The following is a 23256-nucleotide window of genomic DNA, read 5'->3' on the forward strand; positions in this document are numbered from 1 at the left end:
ACTACCCACGCTCTTCCTCCCCCTGCACAGGGGCTGAGGCAGGGGAGGGGGGAGAGATCCTGCACCAGGCTGCCAGCATCACTTCCAAGGCCAAAGGGGAAAAAAGAACCCCAAGCAATCCTTTTCTGCAGCCGCTGGACACTGAGCATCTCTGATGAAGGAACCCGCTGCCTGCGAAATGGGTGTGAAGAGCAGGAAGAAAGGGGGGATCCTTTGTGGGGAAATGTACTGACACCCTCATCCTTAAAACATGAAAGCAATAGCACAAGTTTCCCCTTGGAATTAAGGTCCCACCTGGGGAGACCATGACTGAGGGAAGGGACCCTGGTACCTGTGGACGTGTGTTGTCCTTGGGCTGGTTCCAGGGTAAGCATTTGAATGGAGCCAAGTGCTTGACCCCCTCTGTGTTACCCCACTGCGTACGTGCATGTTTGTGTTTGTGCTCACGATGTGTGCACAGGTGCAGGCAGAGGCCATGCCCCTTCCACCGCAGCCTGCTGCAGACTGTGGGGCACAACACCTTGCCCAAGATAGCCCTCCTAGCCCCATGCTGGCTGCGACGGATGCAATTGTGCTTTTGAGCTGCAAGGAGAGGGAGGATGAAATGATGAACTGCTTCAACGTTCTGTGCCTTTTCCTGCTTCTTATGTGGGAGGTACTGGAGCAACAGGAAATGGTGATATTCTAAAGGGCATTCCCCTCTTGTCCATGCATGCCACTGTCAGGAACAGAAGAGGAGGAACGTGACACCCTGGTTTTGTCTTTCCCTCAGGGAATCAAATCCTGTTTCCCCTGAGATCTCCCCATCCCATGTCCCAAATACAGACAAAGTCAATGGGTGATGAGATGTGGTGAGATGTGGCTTGGGCTTTGTGTTACAGCAACAAAACTGGAATGTATCACACGCGTCACATCTCTCAAGGAGCACCTTTAGGGTCCTCAGAGACCATAAGCGGGGAAAATAGTAATTTCCACACTGCTTGTTTTTTCTCCCAGTAGCGGTCTTGCAGCATTCACCAGGATCTGGATGGGCACTAACAAACAGACTTTCCTATTCCAGCCCCGCAGCCAGAAAACAGGCTTTCAATTCCATGCAGCCATACCCAAAAGCCTCATCAGGCTGTAGAGCTACTACGGGCAGTTCACCTCAGAGAAAGCAAAAGTGCTCAGAGGAACAAGCCCACACCTGAAACTCTGAGGGATGAGCAGCCCTTTGGGCTGACCTGTTTCACAAGGCAGTACATCGCCTGGGGGAGTGAAGTGTCCTCAAGCCCTTGGGTCAGGTTGTGGAACTGAACGTCACCATTCTGTTCCATTCCTTCCATACAGGCACACTGGCTGTGGCTGTTCTTTGTCATATCTCCTGCCTCCCAAGGTGGTGAAGAGAGAATAAAGGGATCCTGTGGAGCAATATGAGAGGGGCAAAGGGAAAGCCTGGATCTGGGAAGCCACAGAAGAAGGGAAAGAATAGTTTTCCTGACTGAGCCTGAGCACCACGCTGTGGGGAGACAGGCAGCTACCTCTAAACAAGTTATTTCTGTTCAGGCATTTTAACGGCATGAAAGGTAATAACTGCCACAGCCGCAAATCAGTGACCCCAGAAGAGCTTAAGGAGGAGCGGGGGGCTGGCCTTTGGATAAGCATGACATCATTTTAGACCAAAATCAACCTCCTAATTAACTTCCTTTCTAGGCACTGCTCAGGCACAGAGATGAAGAAAAGGGAGAAGGAGCAAGGAGAGCTCTGAGCAGAATGGGGGTGGTTGTTGTAATGATTTTTTCCTGTAGAGAAGGAAGGGAAATGTGATTAAATTGGGAGCAAGCCTCACTAATCAAAGCACCGGAGGGTTTATTCTCAAGAATCTTCTTGCAGTACCATGCCTTGCCTTCAAGCAGTTTTCAATGTACAATAAATCTCTGAATTCTTCTCAATTTATTAGGTCTGAAGCCATCATTGCTTCATATTAGGCTTGTCAAGCACACAAGCCCCTCTAACTTTAAATAGAGAGAGATATGACACATTGGCAGGCTGCAAGACAGAGCAGGGCTGTACCTTTCCAAGACCGCCCAGGTAACAAGGTAATGATATCCTTCAAGGACAAGAGCAGTCACCGGTGCTGAACAGCAAATTGGCCAGCATTCAGCTCATTATCTTTCTCAGGCACAGATTTGGCGTAAGGCTGGTCTCTGAATCAATGTTGCCCTCCTGTAGATCATATATCTCGCACGGGCACTCCATCGTCAATACAGGTCCATGACCTGTAGATGCTCTGGCCATGCATCTTCAGCACTCAGCCCCAGGGAACCCTCAGGGACTTGCACAAGCATGGATTAATACTGGAAGTCAATAATATCCCCACAGACTTGGGCAGTGGACACCTGTATGTGATGAAGGATCTGGTGCCTGGTCTGTGAATCTCAGTTTTTGAAAAAGATGGCAAGATGCCCTTTACAGCCCTTTCTCTGTGTGGAAATTGAGACACAGAGAGGATGTGAGAGCTGTACAAACACATTGACAGTCCCGTGGATGCACCACTTTCCTTCCACTTCGCACTGGTGAGTTTTCCATCGCAGGTGCACCATACTAAGACCATCTGCATTCACAGATGCCACGTTAGATTCAGCTGGCAGAAATCACTTGCCATACTGCTGTGGCTCAAATGCCTGCTGTTTGTCCCATACTATGTCCACAGGATCAGAAAAGGGCATAGGTACTGACCTTCTTTCATGTTGCTGAGCCCAGGGGCACTGAGGAACAGAGAGTGCCAGGCCCAGGGTCTTCAATGACCCTTCCGTGACAGCCCAGATCTTCCATGAGTGTGTGTATGCAGGGACTCCAGGTCTGAGCAGCCCTTCTGGCACCACAAGCACCCATTACGGGGGCAGGCATCCACACTGAGTAGCTTTCTTAAACCTTTAATCTGCTGCATGGGCTCCAGTCCTTCAGACCAAAGTGCTGGCACTGTCTAGTTCAACCCAAACATAAAGAGGAGCCAGGGCTCGGGTTCTGAGTGGGGGCATCTCGTGATTGTCCCATGCTCACGCTCGTGATTTCATAGCTGCGCGTTCACAGCCAGACAGGCTAAGAGTGAAACTGCTCGAAAGCAGCATGCTTTCCCTCCCACCCTTGTTTCCCCACTTCTCTGGTCCTGTGACCATCACTGTCAGAGAGTGAAAGTGAACACCTCCTCCATCCCCTCCCACGTGTGGCCCCAGACTTGCTGTGGGTGATGGTGCCTGTGAATGCCTCAGCTTCCTACCCCTTCTATCCATGCTCTTCTGCAGCTTGCAAGGCTAGGAAATCCCTACTTTTGAACATCTTGTGTATTCATGCACAGATTTGATGTCTCCTGCTTTTATCAGGCAGATCTATCCGGACACTTTCTGTGGGACACAAGTTGGAAGGAAAGGAACGGGAATATCATCTGGTGTGTAGGTGGGCTTAACATTTGCTGCCCAGGATGGTTATTCTATTGTGGTACTTGATACGAGAACTTAAACTCCATTGCTTAAATGCCTCTTCACTTTAACTTGGTGATGGAGATTCACCCAATGGCAACATTTAGCCTGAAGGAGCAATATCCCTAGGGATGATCGAGCAGGAGGAAAAAAATCCTCTTTACCGTCGGCCCGAGGTTGCCATTTTGATTAGAGGAAAAGCCTCTTTTAGACTTGTAATGCGAACAAATTCAGTAAAGAGCTCACGGATACACCAACCACTGGTTCCCCACAGGGCCATTTTTATAGACATTTTTCGGAGTAGAACCACAATTTAAGGGGAAAATAAGGGCAGATGTAGAGTGATGTCGTTTTCAGAAGCTCACGTATACGAATGGCAGGAAATTAAATGTAAAGGTTATAGTTAAAACAACATTATTTGGAAAGTACCAAGCCCACAGAGCGTCTAGAGGCCTTCACAGTGTACCTTGTCAGGAAGAGAGCTTTGGTGGCTATTAGGGTGTCTCTGCCCTCATCCCCTCACCTTCTGCTCACTCTGCACTCTTCCCGCTGCTCCACTCCAGAGCACCACGGGGTCAGGACACTGAGATAGATCTACAGAGCCTCCCACTACACAGAACTCACCCCTCGTGAGCTGGGTGGTTTGTAAACCACAGGCAAGGCATCCCAGTTAGCCTGGGACTCCAGTCCCAGCTGAGAGCCAGCAGAGGCAAGGGATGTGCCTAGTGTCATGACAGCTGCTCAGTTAAGCAAGCATGGTGTAGCTCGACACCACACAATGCTTCACACTGCTTTGCTCTCTTTATTCTCTCATTCAACTCTGTCATTCTGCAGAGACTCTCAGTAGACACGCAACTAGAGACTGAGAAGCTTCAGCAGTGCTGAATTGAAGCAGAATGAAGGGGAAAAGATGAGCCTGTGCATAAACACCTGTCCCAGCCTTGAGGATCTTTAAAACTTCCGCTGCCCCTGAAACACCACCTTTAACCAAACCTCCAACAGCACACTCTTACCTGCCTGCTTTAACACCAAGCAACAACAGTGACTAGTGAGTTCACCCATCTCAGTCACCATTATGAGGACAGGAAGGTAATCACAAGAACACCTTGCATGTGCTTCTGACAATGTGGTTTTGTTTGGCTTCTTACATTACAAATGGCACCATCCCTATCAATGTTGGTGTAAAGGAGATAAAAAAGTGCTAAATTCTCAGCAGCACAACTTCCTGGGCAATCAAGTCTGAAAACTGTGCTTATAGCGAGTGTATTTTTCTGCATCAGATGGAGTCTGGACACAGTCATTGTATCATGCCTGGGTAGGAAACCCTTTCCTAATTATACCGCACAGTCGTTGCTTTGGTACATTTTAAATGGTGTTTCCAATGGAAACCAGACATGCTGAGCCTGTCTGTGTCTACACACATGGGTGTTTGGCTGTCTGTTAGCTGATCCAACAGAGCATTCCCCTTCCTTTCACAGTTTTGGAAAAGTCAATCAATTCCAGTCACACCTGACAAAGGTAGATCCGTTACTACTGTTAAGCAAAGGTGGAAGGAGAGCTGGCTCTAAGTTAGGAGCCTCAGTGGGAAAATCTTCAGTGTGACGTCAATTCTTACCAGGTATCAGAAAATGTGCATGAGTATCTCACATAGAGACCCACATCTAGAAAAAACAATCTCCAAGGAACTGGCTGCCCTTTAGCTTTCGTGAGACCCCCACCTGGAGTATTGTGTGCAGTTCTGGTGTCCTCAACATGAGAAGGACATGGAGCTGTTGGAACAAGTCCAGAGGAGGCCATGAGGATGATCAGGGGACTGGAGCACCTCCCATATGAAGACAGGCTGAGGAAGTTGGGGCTGTTCAGCCTGGAGAAGGGAAGGCTGCGTGGGGACCTCATAGCAGCCTTCCAGTATCTGAAGGGGGCCTATAGGGATGCTGGGGAGGGACTCTTCATTAGGGCCTGTAGTGATAGGACAAAGGGTAATGGGTTCAAACTCAAACAGGGGGAGCTCAGGTTAGATATAAGGAAGAAGTTCTTTACTGTGCGGGTGATGAGGCACTGGTAGAGGTTGCCCAGAGAAGTCTTGAATGCTCCACCCCTGGCAGTGTTCAAGGTTGACAGAGCCTTGGGCACTATGGTTTAGGGTGAGGTGTCCTGCCCATGGCAGGGGATTGGAACTGGGTGATCTTAAGGTCTTTCCAACCCTAACTATTCTGTGATTCTATGATTCTCAGATGAATAATAAAAAAATGGGCTCTTTGTGCTCTTGTTTTCCCAAAGTGATCTGTAGTTTGAAGGAAACTGCTGATTTCTCAGTCTGAAGGACAAATGGGAAAAATGATGGTTAACATGAATACTCTTTCCATTGCAGCCACAAAGCTGGTGATACCAAGAGGATTTCATTGCTTCAGCTGAGGACTTCTGCACCAGAGCAAGCTGCATTCGTTTTAAGAGTTCCTGGGAAAGGTGGTCTGTGCCCTGATAATACATGCCATTACAGCTCCATCCTGGTGGGAATCTCCAGGCTTCAACCACCACAGCCAGTGATTACCACTGCAGGACAGCATCAGCCCATCCTCTCCGCTGCACCTCTTCAACAACTGCTGGCTGATCTGATTCCCTGGTTGCCCTCACAAGGGCCATATCAGGAATCTTCAGATGATAAGCAAGAGCATCCAAGTTGCACCTCTCAGACTCCTGGTCCATGCCATGCATGGTAAGGAAAGAGGTGTTCCACTCCTGACTGCTGGCTAAGTGAGTGCTTGATGCTGGATTAACTGCAGTGCCCTCCCAGAAGTGGCCACGAAGATCCACTATTGCAGCCTTCAAACCACTATTTTGCTCCAACACTGTTTCTTTTTGAGGTCTAGTATCTTCTGAGATCCAGTCTCTGGGCTGGTTGCCTGTGACTAAAGACTCATCTATCTCCCACAGCCTTTTTCTACTATCTGAAACCAAGATCCCTTTGTTGTTAAAGGAGATCCCATCTTCCATGTTTATAGAGTCTTTAAAATGGAGCTGCCTGTAGACTTGAGATTAGCCTCTTACAACTTTTTGGTCAGCAAAACCTGCTTGCTGGACCTCAGCTCAGGCCTTGAGCTGCTCTGGGAGAGAAAGGTGAGGAGTGTGGTTACCGCTGTGTGTGTAAGTGGAGATTCTCATCATCTGGCCCCACACCAGCGGCCATCTTCGTGCAGCCCAGACCAGACAGGAAACGCAATGTGCTGCACTTCGGAGAATTGTATTTGTGTATGGAAAAAGAGAGGTGTGCAGGAACACGTATGCATGTGCATGCGTATCTGTGAAATGGGCAACCATCGGGCTGTGGATTTGCATTGGTGCATCTGTCTTGGCTTGGGATGTGATGGCAAAGTCTTCACCCAGGGTAAGATGTCTGCCTGTGGTGAAAGTATCTTCTAAAACTAACTTGCAGGGCCCATTAGAGGTTATCTGTCTGTGAAGGTGAGGGTGCATGAAGCTCTGGAAGAAGCTGGGTGTATTTTGTGCATCCCTGTCTGGCCTGTTGAGTGGACAAGCTATGCCAAACAGGCACTGAAGCTACTGCAGAGTGGTGCTGCCTGCCTGGACTAGCTGCAAGGCTCACGTTGGAGGCGGTGATTCTTCCTTCTGTGGAGCGAGTGGGGTGTACCACTGTGTAGGGAGGCCACAGGAGGGGTGTCCCTGTGGTGTCACACCATCTGCAAGCGTGAAGGCTGTGCCTCAAGCTTGTTCACACTCAGCACTGCCCTCGTTCCACTCCCGCTCAGACCCAGGATGGATCGTCTGAAACTGGGGCACTGATGTGGAGGCTGGTTTCGTTCTAGTGTTGGTTAGGTCAGCGTCTTGAGTTATCTTTCACAAAGTGGTCCATGGTATTTCTATGACAAACAGACTGCTATCCTCTGTTTCAAAGTGATCCGTGCACCTGTGCAGACCCTGAGAGTGATATGAGCAATCTGCTTGGGCGTATGGAAAAGAAAGCTGTGGGTCTCTTGCCAGTGTCCCAAGAGAATAGGTCCTCCTCTCTGGCTCCCCAGCAATAGTTACAAACTGGTCCCAGTATATCTGAGCACTGCAAACTAACACCTGATCCCTCCACCCTTGTTTCTGCACCTATTGCTTTACCAGCAGGAAGTAGGACGTGGTTTGGGGCTTTTTATTCTCGGCCTCACTAGCCTTTTCGATACTCTGGGGCCTCGTCTCAGTCTGACAAGGCAAGTGAGTGGCAGCTTCCTGTGCAAAGGTGAGAGGGAGAAGACAAATAGAGACCGTGCATGTACAAGACCGTGCATGTATGAGACCGTGCATGTGCAGAACTGCCAGGCTAGAAGCAACTTTTGTGCCAGCAGCACTGGCTGACACCTGGACATGCACTGAGCTAGGATATCCGCCTCCATCCCTCTCTGTTCTCCTCTCCCCGTTCCCCTCACTGTTTGACGACCTGCACCTGCATTCACCCAACTCTACGACCTGATCCCTGCGGACTCCCTTCGTCAGGACCTCATGGTGCCCACAGCTGAAAGGTAAAGGGGGTTATGCCAGCTCTCTCCCATATGGGGGTGGCTGATTTGAAAAGCATCTTGGAAGGAGTTTCAGTCTGACAAACCAAATGTCACCGTTGGGGAGGGCTGAGCAAGTATTTATCTCTCTGTCTCTCCATAGTCCTCTCAAATCATACTCTGCATCTTCACAACCACAGAGCCTGCTTTCTTTCACTCTCTTTCTCTCCCCTTTGTCTGTTAATGCATTGTCGTCATGTTTTTCTTCCTCTGAACCTAATCTTTTATCATGAGCGGGATCAATATTATGCCTCATGCCAGCCCTTTATAAACCCTCTCTTCCCACCCCCTTGGTAGTCCCAGTAGGGTCCAGCTGGACTACATCTTATTTAGCTCGGCTCTGACTGGGCTCCAAGCTTGATGTGAGGTGAGCACGGCAGGAAAGCACAGCTCCTTCCAAGGCAGTGCAGGGTGAGGATGCGAGGATGGTGCTTGGTTTGTACATGACTATGTAATGTTTTGTGGTATACTAAAGCCTTGACTTCCCAGAACCTGGTAAACTCCTCCTTCTCCCAGATTTCCCACCCTGCCCGAAACAAGCTATTCAAAATCTACCTCCTAAGCCATGAGCTGTGTAACTAACTTTTGTCAGTTGCAGCCAGAGTCCTCACTTACTCAGCAGGCACCTAGTTATTTCAGCCCTGGGGCTTACCAAAAAAAGATCCTCTTCAAAGCACAAGCTATGTGCAACCAAGGCAGCACTCTCTACCTGAGTCAGCAAGCAGCCTGAAACAACACATGCAGACTGCTGTGCACTCACGCATTTTCAGGAGGCATTACTCCTGCAAATAGCCTATCTGTGCTGCACTGCAAGTTGTTTCAGTGCTGAGCAAAGCACCCAAGGCAGGAAAACAATGAGGTGGTGAGAGGAGAGCACGGACTCCGGAGTGGAGAGGTATGAGTTCCTGAGCCTGGAATAACGCCACTGGCTTTGGGCCCTACCTGAGGACAGTGGATACCTCCTGTGGGATGACATCTTCCTAATTCGCACTGCCGAGACGTATTGGGTGGCATCTTCTCTCTTTCAGTGTGTCACCAGTACAGATGGAGCCCTCTTTGCTGCTTCTGTGTCACCTCTGGCTGTTCAGCCTCACACCTCTCTCCTGGGCATCAGACTCAGCACAAGGTAAGAACTGATTCTCTTCACCTATGCCAGCTGTACAAGCAGGGTGGGGAGTCGGACAGAGGAGTGTTTGTGCCACAGTGTGTTGTTGTGCAAAGTTCATGTTGTAACATACAGCCAGAGCAGGCTGTAACAGCTACAGGTCTCTTACAAGCACATCAGCCTCCAAGGACAAGAGGCAATGGGTTCAAATTTAAACAGGAGAAGCTCAGGCTCAATATTAGTAAGAAGTTCTTTACTGTGAGGGTGGTGAGGCACTGGAACAGGCTGCCCAAAGAAGTGGTAAATGCTCCATCCCTGACAGTGTTCAAGGCCAGGTTGGACAGAGCCTTGGGTGACATGGTCTAGTGTGAGGTGTCCCTGGCCATGGCAGGGGGGTTCGAAATGGGTGATCTTAAGATCCTTTCCAACCCAAACCATTCCGTGATTCTATGACACAGAGGAGTGGCTTTGCCTTTCTTACTTGGAGACAGTTATCCAGCAGAGGAGTCAGTCTGTAGTTTGGGATGGGGCAGGATTGTCTGGTGTGATGGTTAATGCTAATTCAGCCACGTTACTGTCCGTATCTTCTCTGCCGGCAGGCACCTCTAGCCTCACTTGTTGGTATGACTCACGGGCAGCTCTCTTCTGCGACTGGACCCCAGGCAAGGACCTGGCTGAAGCACCATGCCTTCTGGAGATTTTATCCAAGTTACCCTTCTGTGACAGGTGGGTGACTGGAGAGGATGAGGAAAGCCAATGCTTTGAATAGGAAGTGTCCTGGGAAGTTTAGCACTTAACAACAGTGTAGGCTTTCCCTCCCCAGGCCAGGCTTAGTGGAGTCACAGAGCCAAGTGGCTTTGTCTTGAACTCCATCTCTAACCTCATGTGGGCTGAGACGTGGGCCACTGCTCAGTGTTTGTCATCTAACAGTCCCACACTGTCTAGTATAGCCCATCTTCCAGCTCCATAGCTGTGCCTGTGCTTCATTTTCCAAAAAATCCCTTTTCCTTGGTAGCCACTCTCTGGACTGAAAGGAATTTTCAGTGAAAAAGGAGGATGGGGTGGGTGGAATTAAAGTTATATGAAGTCCCATTGCCAGGATGTTGCACCTTGAGTAACAGTAAATGAAGTAAAATAATTTTCCCCTTATCTGCCCTGGCCCCTTCATCTCCTCTCAGTTCATGATATTTTCCTCTCCCACATGTCTCCCAGTAGAAGGGTAGGTGTGTGACCAGTACTGCAGTGGAGCTGGCTAAGTCTCTGTGCTCTCCAAGTATGACATCTCCAGCCAGGAGACTCACCAGCCTACCCCAGGGCTTCCCTGGGTGCCTGTCGTAAGGAAAGGCTCAATGTGATTCTTGCAGTGGGCGTGTTGCACATGACTGTCATAGAGACACCTTCAGCGGGGTGAGATGGGCAAATGTATTCTGGGAGCTGGTGCATGCACCTAGAAATCCACATTTATGTTGCTGCATGGGTGTGAATCACAGAGACTGGGGCTGGAATTTGGACCAAATTTGGAACTGTGCTATTGCTTGACCAGCAGGGCTCTAGGACACCACCTCTCACCACCATCAGCAAGTCCAGGCTTGATCTGGCCTTACAGCTGGAGCAGGCAGCTCAGTCTCATACCCCCTCAGCTGTAACTCCACAGATACTTTCCCAACCTGTCACCTCCTGTGCCATGCAAAACAGCTTCCCAGCTCACTGGAGTTCTGCTTAAATCCCAGGTTCTCTCTCTTATCTGAAAAAATCAAGGAGCACTGTGAATTACCCAAGGCAGAACACACGACAGGACTGAGGAGATGCACCAAATCCTTCAGCAAAAACAGTAATGTGAGTAATTCATTTGGGATGTCCTGGCTAATGACAAGGTGGACTTCCACGTGGGTTTTGGGTATATAAACAGTGTGACCCCCACCAACAGTATAAAAAGCCCAAACCTGACTGCAGGTCTAGAACTGGATTTGGTGCTAATATACGTCGCCCCTGTGGGTCCCCCTGCAGAGGGATTGGCTTCATTGTGAGCTGGGCCATGCTGGACAGACCACATTCAGTGCCCCATGTTCTCAACTAGTTGGGTTTGTCCCTAATTCCTTCTTCTGAGGAGGGGTGGACATCACCACCAGCTCTGAAGTCACCTCTTGACCTCATTTCCTTGAAGAGGTTAATACCATTTCCCAGATAATTAATTGTGATAAACTCACAGCCAGGTCTAATGACAGACAAGCTTTCTTACATTTGCACGTCATGTGCAAAGACAAATTGCATGGCTGCTAAACAGCTCCAGAATATTTTCTCTTTAATCAAGCTGATTTCCTATTGCTTATTTAATATTACGTGTTGTATGTGGGCCTTTAGTATCACTGCATTTCAAAAGTAATATTTAATATTAATGTCGTCTCAGTCTTACTAATGAAGACAAAATGTTTTAGTAAGAATATTTTTTCTCAATAAATGTCACTCATAGAATGTAACTCTTTTCCTCCTTAGTCAGCACATGCAGCAATCCTAGCAAACTGACATGTTGCAGTATTTTGTGCCTTTCTAGCCAATGAACAACAAAATGCAACCACATGAAATACGCATCTTTGATTTCTCACTCACCTTTCAGCCACAGATATCGCCCACATTTATTGTCAAGTGTTCCTAAACCTCTTATGTATAGGCAATGCTTAGAAATATGGATGCTTATTGATGAGCCGTCAGTGTCACTAACGGTAAATTTTCTTTGCAGGCTCAATGCTTCACCACTGCAGACAGTCTTACCATGTCAGTCCATTGCCAGGTTGGAGAGAATAGGTCTATACCTGTGCAAATAGAAGATTTCAGTCCACTTGCAAACAGTGAGTACTCATCTGTCTTGCAGTCCCTGAAGCTTCTGTATGAAAAGATAGCTAATTTCTCTCTCCATCCACCCCTATGCAACACTGTAGCTGATTTTAGCCCAGTGTCTTTGCCTCGTCCCCTGCTACAACTAACACAAATGAAGCATGTTGAATCCTACCCCTTGCACCTCTAACATGCAGCATCATGCCAGTCACTTCCTGTCCTGTATCTGGGACACTGTTAAATAAGAATGCCTTGTGCTAGGACTTCTGGCTTCAATGTCAGCTCAATTGACCTCCTGAAAAATACATGGTGCAGGATGGAGGGAAAGTCTTGCATCTCTTCCCCTGCCCCTCCTACCACATATGTGCTTCCACCTTCTTTTAAGCCAGCTTTGGCACGCACTAGTCTTTGCTGAAAGAGTTCAACTCACTAATCCAGCAGAAAAACATCTGCTTGGGTCATTTTTTGTTGGATGTGTGAGCTTACCTCACTCAAGGAGACATCCAATAGGGTTGCTGCAAGGTGAGGCATAAGAAAGCACGTCTAGAGTCAGGGGTTGGAAAGGATCAGCCTGGACAGTCTGTGTAACTCCATGCCCTGTGGCTGTAGGTCTCTGTCCATACAGTTGCCTTGTGGATCACCCCCACAAGAGAGGATGCTTGACCATGGGGGATTGATTGCACTGACTGCAGGGGCCACTCTCACAGGCTCACAGGGGGAGCTGCCTTTAACGTAGCCCAGAGACAACACTCATTTTGCTGTCGGTGACAGTGGGGAAGAAGAGGAAACAGAGGGAGAGAGCTCACAAACTCTCTCCCATGGCTGGCTGGAGCCTTTGAGCACAATCAAGACACCAGCCCTGCTGCAGTGAAGTCCTGTTATGGACAGACAGTGCAGAGGTATCAGCCCTGCTCCTTTTCTCTTTCCAGTAAAGCTGAGGCCTCCGAGCAATCTTCAGGTGGTTCACAAAACTGAAAATACCTACAACTTAACATGGAGCCTGAATATCTCCTCTCACTATTTGGAAGGGGAGCGGGAATACCAAGTGCGGTACCGAAACACGACTGAGTCCTGGCAGGTGAGTACAGAGGAGGGTGCTGGGACCTGTCACCATCCAAAGGACCTGCTCCTGTACCACTCAAGATCAAACCAGTTTTGGTGAAGCTGGAAAGCAGATGACACTCCCCATTCTTTTATCTGTGTCACCTGCTGCCAGTGTTTGTTGATGACATGGAGGCAGATGGGAATCCTATTTTACTTAGTGCTGTCACAAAGAAAGCCAGACAGCTCCAGGACAGACTGAAAGGGGTGAAAAAAGGAAAAGTGAGGAAGAATTTTCCTCCAGGTTGAGCAGGCAGTGCATGAGGTGTAGGGATCTGAGATAGGTGCTCTGTGGGGGCCTTGGAAGGGATGGTTATGTGAGGCTGTAAGCCAGGGTTGTTGATGATGCTCTAATTTTACCCTGCTCCCAGGAGGCCAGGAACTTCACCATTATGCAGGACCAGATGTGGGTGGTGTTTGAGAGCCTTTCACCCAACACGAAATACGAGGCAGCTGTCCGTGCAAGGCCAAGTGCCTCAAGTATCTGCAAAGGCGTGTGGAGCGACTGGAGCGAGGCGATACTGTGGAGGACACATGCTGACCGTAAGGATCAGAGTCAGGCAGTCTGACATGGAGGGGAAAACAGGGACTTGGGGAAAACAAGTTAGAGGCACCAAAGCAGTCTGAGAAGCTGAAGGAAGATGGGTAGGGAGGATGGTGTTGACAGCTTGAAAGGTTGGAAACCATCTGTCTCTCCCAATCCGTTAGGTCAGGCTGGCTCAACAGAGCTTAAGGACAAAGACTTCCTGTCCCCAGTAGAGCCCCTCTGACTTCCAGAAGCCAGGGAATATCCACAAGATGTAAACCAAGGACTGCTTCCCCAGAAGCAATAAGGCCAGATATCTGACCTGCAGAAGCAGTGGCCAGGACTGGCAATTTCCCAGGTACTAATGAGAACTAGCAACATAAATCCACCTTTCTAAAATGGCCCAGTTCATTGGAGCCATTGATCGGTGAGATGAAGTAAAACAGAGTGCTCAGTTCCTGAAACAAAGGACACTGGAACTGGGAAGCAAAGTCACACAGAGAGTGGAGGAGACTTACACACATAGAATCATAGAATAGTTAGGGTTGGAAAGGACCTTAAGTTCCAATCTGCCATGAGCAGGGACACCTCATTCTAGACCATGTCACCCATGGCTTTGTCCAGCCTGGCCTTGAGCACTGCCAGGCATGGAGCATTTATCACTTCTTTGGGCAACCTGTACCAGTGCCTCATCACCCTCACAGTAAAGAACTTCTTCCTTATATCTAACCTGAGCTCCCCCTGTTTGAGTTTGAACCCGTTACCCTTTGTCCTATCACTACAGGCCCTAATGAAGAGTCCCTCTCTGGCATCCTTGTAAGTTCCCTTCAGATACTGGAAGGCTGCTATGGGGTCTCCACACAGCCTTCCCTTCTCCAGGCTGAACAGGTCTGTTGAGACTTACATCAGTCATTGCAGTGAACTGCATCATTGAGGACACCTCCAGCTTGAAAGACAGTGCCCTGAGCAAGTCTCTTCAGTGAGTGATTGGCTGTGGTCTCTGTCATTTCTCTTCCGAAAGATAAGCAAATGGAGGTTATTCATTCTCATGTCACCCCCACTCTGCCCCTGCTCAGCCCCTCCTTGTTGTGCCGCCTGGTGCTGGTATAAACAGAGGAGTTATGTTTAGAAAGGGCACTGTGTTGCTGTGGTGATCAAATTTTGACAGTGTGTGATGTCAGTGAATAGGATACAGCCGCAAACAGTTGTCATAGCAACCAAGACCCAAAGATAACCAGGGTACCAGAGGCAGAGGAGACAAAGTGATCTGAGTAGCGTCTCAAGGACAGGCAAAGAATGTCCTAAAAATGTCTCCTCCTTCTTTTACTTTTCTCTGATTCCTCACAACTACTCCAGAGATCCTCTGCAGCCCAGACCAAGGGCTGTGAGGGATGGAGGGAGATGAGGGGACAGGCAGACGAGGCAGGCACCAGAATAGCAAGACCAAGAAAAGGTGCACTAGGAAGATCTGTGTGAAAGAGACAGATTAAGAAAAGTTTGAGATGACACCAGGCAAGCCTGAGGAGTGCTGGCAGCACTGGCAGTGTGGGAACTCAGTCTCTTTCTCCTAATCCAAATGCTAAAACACGGTGGAAAGCTGTAACCTAAAGTTTTCCTACACCTCCCCAAAAAAAGAAGGCAGTCCTTTGACCCCTAACCTTCTCTATCCTTGGCCCTCCTGCCTTCTCAAAGACCCATAAACCCCATGACTCTGTCTCCCCCATTGACTCATAACACCATTTCAAGTCTCCAGTCCCACTTAAGCTGATTTTAGGACTCGTTGCTTTCCTTTGCAAAGAGACAGATGTGTTGATGGACTCTTCAACTAGTAGACTGTGGCATCTTATCTGTGGCAACCCCCAGCTGCGGTGCTGTTACAAACAGAGGGTTCAAGCTCTTTAGCACAAATTACCTATTAAGTAGACTCTGAAACCCATATCAGCTCAAAGGCATTCTATACAACACAGCAGAAAAAAGTTAAACTTATCTGACCTGTATATTATAATTGTATATATTATTATATAAAATTATAATAAAGGCCCTGTATATTATAATTATACATAATTTTGTACGATTATGTAAAATCATAATAAAGGCGCACTTTGATCACCTTGAACAGCCATGGAAGGGCTGTAGCTCCTACTTCCAGCATCCTGGCTAAATTTTTACAGCAAATCCCTTGTTCTCTCTCATCTTGCAGAAAAGTCCCAGCCGGTGCTGCCATTTCTTATAGTGAGCACTTGCATCTTTGTGGTCATTGGAACTGCCTTCCTTATTAACTTACGGACCCTAAAATGGTAAATGAGCATCGTTTTCCGCTCTGTTCTTCTCCTGTGTTTTGTGTGTCTTCTCAAAACCCAGCCTATTTTTCACCTGGTGTGATTCAGGATAGAGAGCGATGTAAAAATATGGTTTATAGCCCAACCCTTTGAGGCTGACATTTGTCTGGGGAGATACATCACCACCCAAGATGATGTGGTTTTACCACCATCGTTGCACTGTGCCACGCTCCTGTGACCTGGTGCCATGCCCTCGCTGAATTAAAAACAGCCGCCTTACAACTTCTGTTGCACACGGATTACAGTGAGAAGTACAGTTCTGCCTCTTCCTTGTGTGTGCAGTCCTGAAGTATCTCATCACACGCTGGTAAACATCTACCTGACACTTTAAGGATCTCTTTGCCAGCGTTTCTCCCCAGACATTGCTTTTGTTCAGAACTGAAAGTGTCTCGCAAGGTTACCCTATGCAATAACACAGAGAGTGATGGAGAGGTCAGAAAAGGACATGGGTTTTCTCATCTTAGGGCAGGGGGAAGGAAGCAGCATGCTGATGTTCATGGCAGGGAGCAGGGAGAAATATTCTCAGGGATGAGGCAGCAGAGCCTGGATGACTTCTCTGTAAGGATAAGAGGAGAAGCATGCTGAAGGAAGATGGACACTGAGAAAGTCACTGGTCACTGTGTTTTACCTTAAGTCATAACACAAAAGTGAGGAAGTGCTAGCTATATGGCACAGAGAGAGATGAAAAAACCTCCTTTCTTCACAAAGCATAATTAACCGCAGGGAATTGGATGGAGGATAATGCTGAGGTAAGATGCAAGGGAAGGATTAGACATGCATGAATAAAAATAGCATCTGCAGTGATGTAAGGTAGTTTATATGCAAGAACTAGCGAATTCTGATGCTTCAGAGAGTACACTGATTGCCTCCAGAGGTCAACAGGGTTTTTCCTCAAAGCATCCCACAGCAAAGCTTCAGAAAAGAGCTGACAAGATCAGCCAACCTCTCTGAGGGGCCGAGAAACAGATTAGATCACTTCATGATGCCTCAGGATGACAACAGGCTGGTTCCAGTACAGTAGAGGCCTCTGGACTGCTGCAAGGCATACTCAGATGGCTTGCATGGGCAGTGTGTCCTAGCAATACCATGTAGCATCCTGCTAACAGGGCAGAGAGTTGTGGCCACAGCTTTGCTAGTGATGGTCCCTCTCAGGCCATGCATTGCTCAGAGTCACTGTGGTGTCAGCAAAGGAGAGAGGTGGCAGCTCACAGCAGCTGAAGCTTGGAAACAAGGGAGACCTGCCTAGCTTGTCACCAGGATAGGGGCTTAAGGGGGCAGGTGGAGAAGTTAAGGTGACCAGACAGAACAGGGAAGAAACCAGTGAACTGCTGGTTGTGCTTCCCCAGGGAAAAGGCTAAGGGCAAGGTATTTTCCGATACCAGATTTAACTACCCCATCTCTATACATCTCATCCCTCAGCTGCTGCTTTTCAGTCCACTCAACAGCAAAGACAGCCCTCAGCCTTGCTCTTATTTTACCTGTTCTCCACACCAGAGTAACACCCATGAGCTGCAATACTTTCTCCTATCCTTATCACAGTGCCAGGTTGGTCAGGATCAGGGCCCGCTTCAATCCTTCTTCTCATTTTCTTTTCTCAAGGTTTAAGAAGATCCTGAAGATTCACATCCCAGACCCCGAGAAGTTCTTCCCCCCACTTGTTTCAGTTCATGGAGGTGACATTCAGGTATGGGACTGGGGATGGAGCCATGTGGATATGAGTAAGCAATGAGGGAAAGGAGGGTCCAGCTAAACATGCCTAAGGGCAAACAGGCAGTTTGGAGACCTACATATGCACACCTGGCACATGAGCCTGTAGCACCAACTGCTGAGTCCTCTGCTCGAAAGAAACCTTCTGACCTTCCAAAACCCGACACTCGGCTGAGGCATCTCTAATTACAGAACTGAGAAATGGCAAACCACACAAACCTCAGCACGCTGCTCCCCTAACAGGGAGCCCAACAGAAAACAAGGGGCTTGCAGCAGGGAGCTTGGCCTCTCAAGTCCCCTTCAACCCTGCTTCAGGCCCTCCCTGAGTGCTCTAGGCTGCCTAGATCCTCCCCAGATTTCCTGCTGTGATCTCCTCCTCCTGGCTCTGAGCCTTTCCTCTGCCCCTAATGTGAATAGCCATCTCCCTGCGTGGCACTGTTTTCTGCATTCTTGTTGTCTCTTTTCCTTCTTTCTCCACCTCCACTTTCTCCGTTCCCCTGGTCTCATTGTGAGCACAGGCAGCTGCAAGTAGACAATTACCATTCTGTGCAGCATTAAAGGGAGTGTCAGATGCAAGGCGTGGGAGGGGATCCCAAGGGGCATCTCTCTTTAAGAAGGATGGAAAAAAACTGCAGAAGGTCCAGAAGACAGCAAAGCTTCGGAAAAGCCTAAGTGCAAAAAGGCTTAGAAAGCTTGAACTACAGGGGAAGAGTGCAGAGTAGGGGACTGGGGGTGTGCGATGGGCACTGAAGACACTTTCTCAGTGCAGAAAGGACTAGAAAAAGTGGCTTTACTGGCCATAAAGGCAATGAAGTTGGATGTAACCAAAGCCAGTTAGTTTTTTAGGATACTGATGCACTCATAATGAGTGTGGAAATCTAGGCACAAGGGGCCTGGAAGAGCACTTGAGACAAGAAATCTGCATAGTGCCATGCAGATGTATCAGAAACTGGTTCAGCACCTAGGAACAGATTGCATGACAAGCATCTCAGTACTGCTTTTCATGTTTCCACCTTCATCTTACAGCCTTGTAGGGTTTTTTTCTTCCTTCAATTTTATCCTCCATCTTCCATTCACCCTCCAGAAATCTCAAAACATAGGCTTGCAAGATCCACTTCTGATTTCAAAGTGACAGAAAGACATAATTTCTCTGTAAATCCTGCAGATAAGATATCATGAATGCGAATTTCTCTCCCCACCTCCAGCAACCCTTGCTTAGACAAAGAAAAGGTCACTTGATGGCTGTGGGCGCTCAGGAGAAGCACTGAGTGTTAAACTTTGTGTTTCTTTCCCATCAGAAATGGCTCTCCTCCCCATTCTCCACATCTTCCTACTGTGTGAACAGCACAACCCCAGAGATCTCCATGCTTGAGGTGATGCAGAAGAATGACCAGGATTCACAGCTTCTGCTTTCCAAGGGCACCCTAACTCCTGAACCACCCTTAGAAACCAGTGGCCACTCTGTATCCAGCTGCTTCACCAACCAAGGCTACTTCTTCTTCCCCCTTTCCAACTCCTTTGAAATTGAACCCTGCCAGGTATACTTCACCTATGAGCCTTTCACCCAGGAGGGCACTGGCAGTGGGAATGGCGAGCCTTACCATGCTCTACCCTCCCCAGACCTCTGCACACTGGCAGAGGACACGCCAGTGTTGTCCCACAACTTCTTGCACTGTATCAAGGCGACCCAGGGCTTACAAAGCAGCTTCCTCATGGAAAAGACGGAAGGAGAATCCCAGCAGGCCATGGCTATTCCTGGGGTTCTCCAGTCAAGTGAAGGCACCTCACCAACACCAGTTCCGAAGCAGAATGAGAAGGTGATGGACAAAGCAGCTTTACAGCCTCCTGGGGCCCCGTGCCAGCTGGACACTGACTTTCCTGACCCACCAGACCTGGATGACAGCAATACTGTTGATGTAATGGAGGGGAATGGGGAGGAAGACCCTTCGACTGACCCCTGTACACCAGCAGTACATGGTACCTCTTCTTCCTCTCAGCCTTCACCTCTAAGGCAAAGCCAGAATGAGGATTCATGCAGAACAGCCTGCTCCAGCCAGGTCCCAAACACTGGTGCCTACCTTTCCCTGAGGGACCTCCAGTGCCAGTACAGCTATTGCTCTGTCTAGGATTTGCCTGGAGGAAACCCACAGGTGGGAAAGGCCTTCTCTGCAGGGAAGGCTGGAGAGACAGCTTTTCTATTCAGGGCAAGAATGTGGCTTCAGCATCAGACCCGTTGGGACTGTTCTTTAATGAGGCTGGAGAGCACGGTTACTCTAGAGAGCTGCAAAACAGGAAAAGGGATAGGATGGACAAGGTGTGAATTCATGGATGTCTAAATGGGTAAACACCAGTTGCCAAGGTAAAGTGTTAGTGAAACAGACCACTGGAAATGAGAGGACATTTTGTATGGAGAACTAGGCTGGTGGGCAGTAAAACAGCAGATGGAAAATGATAAAGGCACGTTAAAGCTTTTCAGTGGCTACACAGCTAATGGAGACATATAAGCCTGACTCTTAGGCTTACAGGCCAACAAGGGCTCACCCTTGTAACTGAACCTGTTTCTCTACTATTACTGGATCTGACAACATAGAAACCCCTTCATGCACTGCTCAAGTGCCATCCCAAATTGCACCAGCTTGTTTTATCCTTCCCAGTTCCTTAGTAGGAGTCTGTGCCAGCACTTCCATGCTCTGCATCTTGGTGTAAAATAGCACTCAGCTTTGACGCTGAGGAGCCACATGGTCCATTTGCCTCATCCCAGCCTAAAAACCTCTAACGGGAGGGAGAAATGCCTGAAAAGGTAGAAAAGAGATTTTGTACAAGGGACAGTAGCACTGCTGGTCAGTGCTGTGGCCAGCGATGAAATGGACGAAGACGTCTGACCAAGGGTATAACTTTTCCTGTGATGTCCCCACTTCAGGTTTTAATCAGATATTACATTCTAAGCTACTCAGTCCAGCTTTGGACTTGAGTCTCTGAGGTAGGCTGAGAGCTCCAGCTGTGTCAGCTGTCTAAGACAATGCAGTGTAAAAACAAATCCCCATTACTGGGTTAAAAATAGTGGGGAAATCCCCCCTGCCCTTTCCCCCAGGTCTGATGATGGCAGTAAAGAGAATGCACACAATTTCCCATTCTTGCTGCAATATTTTTCATGAAATCGAAAGCCTCTCTGCCCTGCTGGCAAAATACAGTTATTTGACTACGATAAGCTGATCGCAGAGTAGTCCATCCCACATCCTGTATTAGTGGAAAACATCACAACACTGCTGCCCATTCCTTCCATTGCTCAGGGGAAACCGTTGCCTAATTAGCAGCAAAGATGTGGTGAATAAGCCCAGAAAACTAACCCACAAATCAGCACCTTTGCTGAAAAGAAAACCCCAATCCACTCACAAAGAATGGGGATAGCAAAGGCCATGTTATGTTTTCTCCTTTTTCCTCTGCATTTGCTGATCTCATTTCAGAAAAAGCACCTCAACATGGAAGAAAAGTGGCAAGGCAAAGGAAGACAAGCTGTTCTGGTTACACACATCCCTGCATTTAACATCTGTACTGTCTATCTGCTTTCTTGCATATTTCTGGACTACTCAGCAGTGGGAAGTATCAGCCCTGTGCTAAAGATCCTTCTTCTAAGATTTTTTGTATCAAAAAGGTCAAGGATATCAGACTCATTACTTCTGTCACCCCTGTGAGTATCACTCAGAACTTATTCTTCCTTACCCCTGTTTGTACAAGCATTGAGCTTCCCCATGGTCACAGTTCCAAGCTGTTACCTGACCTTGCATTATGCAGACAGAATGTCATTATGAGTCCCAGCTATGGGGTACCCACTGGCTTGGATTTCACCTCAAAAGTGCTGCTCAGAGAAGCTGAACCTGAATGTAACTGAGAGGGATGGGGGAGCTAAACCTCTCCTCTCATCAGCTTCTTCACCACCTGCATCAAGACATGGACTGCTCTGTTGTCTGCAGGAGACAATGGCTGAAGAACACCCTACAGCTTCCTGGATAAGGAAGCACAAGGCTTGCCCAGCTGCTTGTTATACATTGAGAATCTTCCCAGATGGACTTCAAAAAGAAGTGCTGAATCCCATGCCCCTGACGGGCAATTTGCTGTTTTACATGGGCCAAGTATCCTAGTTGTTCTGATGGTTATCCTGTCCCAGTGTAGATCTTCATAAGCTTTTTAATTATTCTAGCTTCCGAGTACGAAACAAAAACTTTGCCTCTTTGCAAATAAAAGAAATACTTAGGAATCTACAGTGGGTTTCTGTCCTTTGGTGTAGGGGGAAGAGTTAACAGCTTTTCCAAATAGGTGACTACGCAAAGCTTTGCTCGATATACCTTTAGCCTGCCTTCCTACCTGCTCCCCTCAGGGAATCAGCCACCTAAAACAGAAAGCAGAGTTGGAGGTGATCCTGCCACAAGGCCCTGAGGACCATCCTGCTGGCTCAGTACTTTTCCCCCTCCTTGTGAAAATGCTGACAGGTTCTGAGCTGGCAAGCTGTTAGTACTGCATTCACAGCCATGCTGGGTGTGAATGTGTGACACACACTGCGGCAGGAAGCGCTCAACATCAGATCTGACGATAACTGGACCTTTCTTCCAGGAAGACAAGATCATGTGGTCTTGTATGTGAGTAACCCCGGTCTAGAATACTAGAAGCATAACGCTCTCAGTGATACGGTGCCCTTTCTCTCTTGACTCCCCAGGAGCTCCTCGGAAATGTCACACGGGGAGCAGTTCCCTCCAAAGCCGATGTGATGGCATAGCGTACGGTTCACAGAACCACAGAGATGCTATGATAGCATCCACCAGTACCAGAGCGAAACCGAAGGGGAACACCAGTATTGTGTGGAAAATATTGAGCTAACAGCCACAAACATGAGTCCTCTCCTTATCTTAAGGCTAGGGACAGCAATGATAGCAGTCACATCTCTCATCAACCTCTTCCCAAGATACCTTGTTCATACATAGACATTAACTCTCAGTCCTCTCCCACATCCCTACTTTTGTTTTTTTACTATGGAGAAGCAGAAAGTAAAGGGTACTTGCAGCAAAGAGATTTGTCTGAAGTCAGATCTGATCAAGGGTTTGGGTCCTTGGTTGATTCAAAAGCTTGCGGTGATAGATGTGGTAAGTTTGCTTCGATAGATCTGATTGAGATTCTACGTTTTTTGTTCTGCTGAAAACAACAGAGAAGGAGGATGTTCCTTTCCAGGAAAGCTGGACACAAAAAAGTAAGGTCTTCAGCATTAGAAAATACCATCAGCTGAGTTCTGACCCACTGTGACAGACCCTCATAGTGTAAACTTAGGAAAGTTGTATACAAATATATATATATGTCTACAGACATAGCTAGTCCCCAGTTACCTGGGGAAATTCTGGATCAAAGTAACTTCTAAAGAGAAACCTGGTCTCTTAAGTCTCCTGGGTAGTTCTGAAAGCAGCTCTTAGTGCCACTGCATGCCTCATTTTCCCATATCTACAGCAATGGGTCAGTTGGGCTAACATCATCGACATATTCCCAAACAAACCCTGCAGCTTTTCATCCACATTTAACATTTATCTACTAGAACCCACCATGAGGAAATGAGAGCAATGGCTTTTTAGTCTTCTTGCAGTCCTGG

The 23256-nt window shown here is 48.1% G+C and overlaps 1 protein-coding gene across 5 annotated transcripts; it reads left to right on the forward strand.

Annotated features, from left to right (window-relative positions):
• Window positions 1-7662: 7662 nt before the first annotated feature.
• IL2RB (interleukin 2 receptor subunit beta) lies at window positions 7663-22891 on the forward strand. 5 transcript variants are annotated; one of them, XM_065679008.1, is made up of 12 exons: window positions 7663-7981; window positions 9046-9143; window positions 9722-9848; window positions 10853-10958; window positions 11860-11968; window positions 12884-13032; window positions 13427-13598; window positions 15782-15878; window positions 17520-17604; window positions 18926-19604; window positions 21219-21315; window positions 22339-22891. In XM_065679008.1, the coding sequence occupies exons 1-12, from the start codon at window positions 7962-7964 to the stop codon at window positions 22388-22390; spliced, it is 1791 nt and encodes a 596-aa protein (XP_065535080.1). In that variant the 5' UTR covers window positions 7663-7961; the 3' UTR covers window positions 22391-22891. The 5 variants fall into 5 exon arrangements, 4 of the variants coding, with proteins under 4 accessions (XP_065535080.1, XP_065535067.1, XP_065535089.1 ...); XM_065678995.1 differs by lacking the exon at window positions 22339-22891 and adding an exon at window positions 21552-21835; XM_065679017.1 differs by lacking the exon at window positions 22339-22891 and adding an exon at window positions 21599-21835.
• Window positions 22892-23256: the final 365 nt, after the last annotated feature.

Source organism: Lathamus discolor, chromosome 1, assembly GCF_037157495.1.
Source record: "Lathamus discolor isolate bLatDis1 chromosome 1, bLatDis1.hap1, whole genome shotgun sequence".
Classification (NCBI taxonomy): Eukaryota; Metazoa; Chordata; class Aves; order Psittaciformes; family Psittacidae; genus Lathamus; species Lathamus discolor.

Excerpts from the sequence above, each read along its gene's own strand:
- IL2RB (XM_065678995.1), top strand. The coding sequence starts at position 7,962 with ATGGTGCCCACAGCTGAAAG. Across the intron at positions 9,849-10,852 it reads AAGTTACCCTTCTGTGACAG|GTTCTCTCTCTTATCTGAAA; the intron begins GTGGGTGACTGG and ends CTTAAATCCCAG. Across the intron at positions 10,959-11,859 it reads CCTTCAGCAAAAACAGTAAT|GCTCAATGCTTCACCACTGC; the intron begins GTGAGTAATTCA and ends TTTTCTTTGCAG.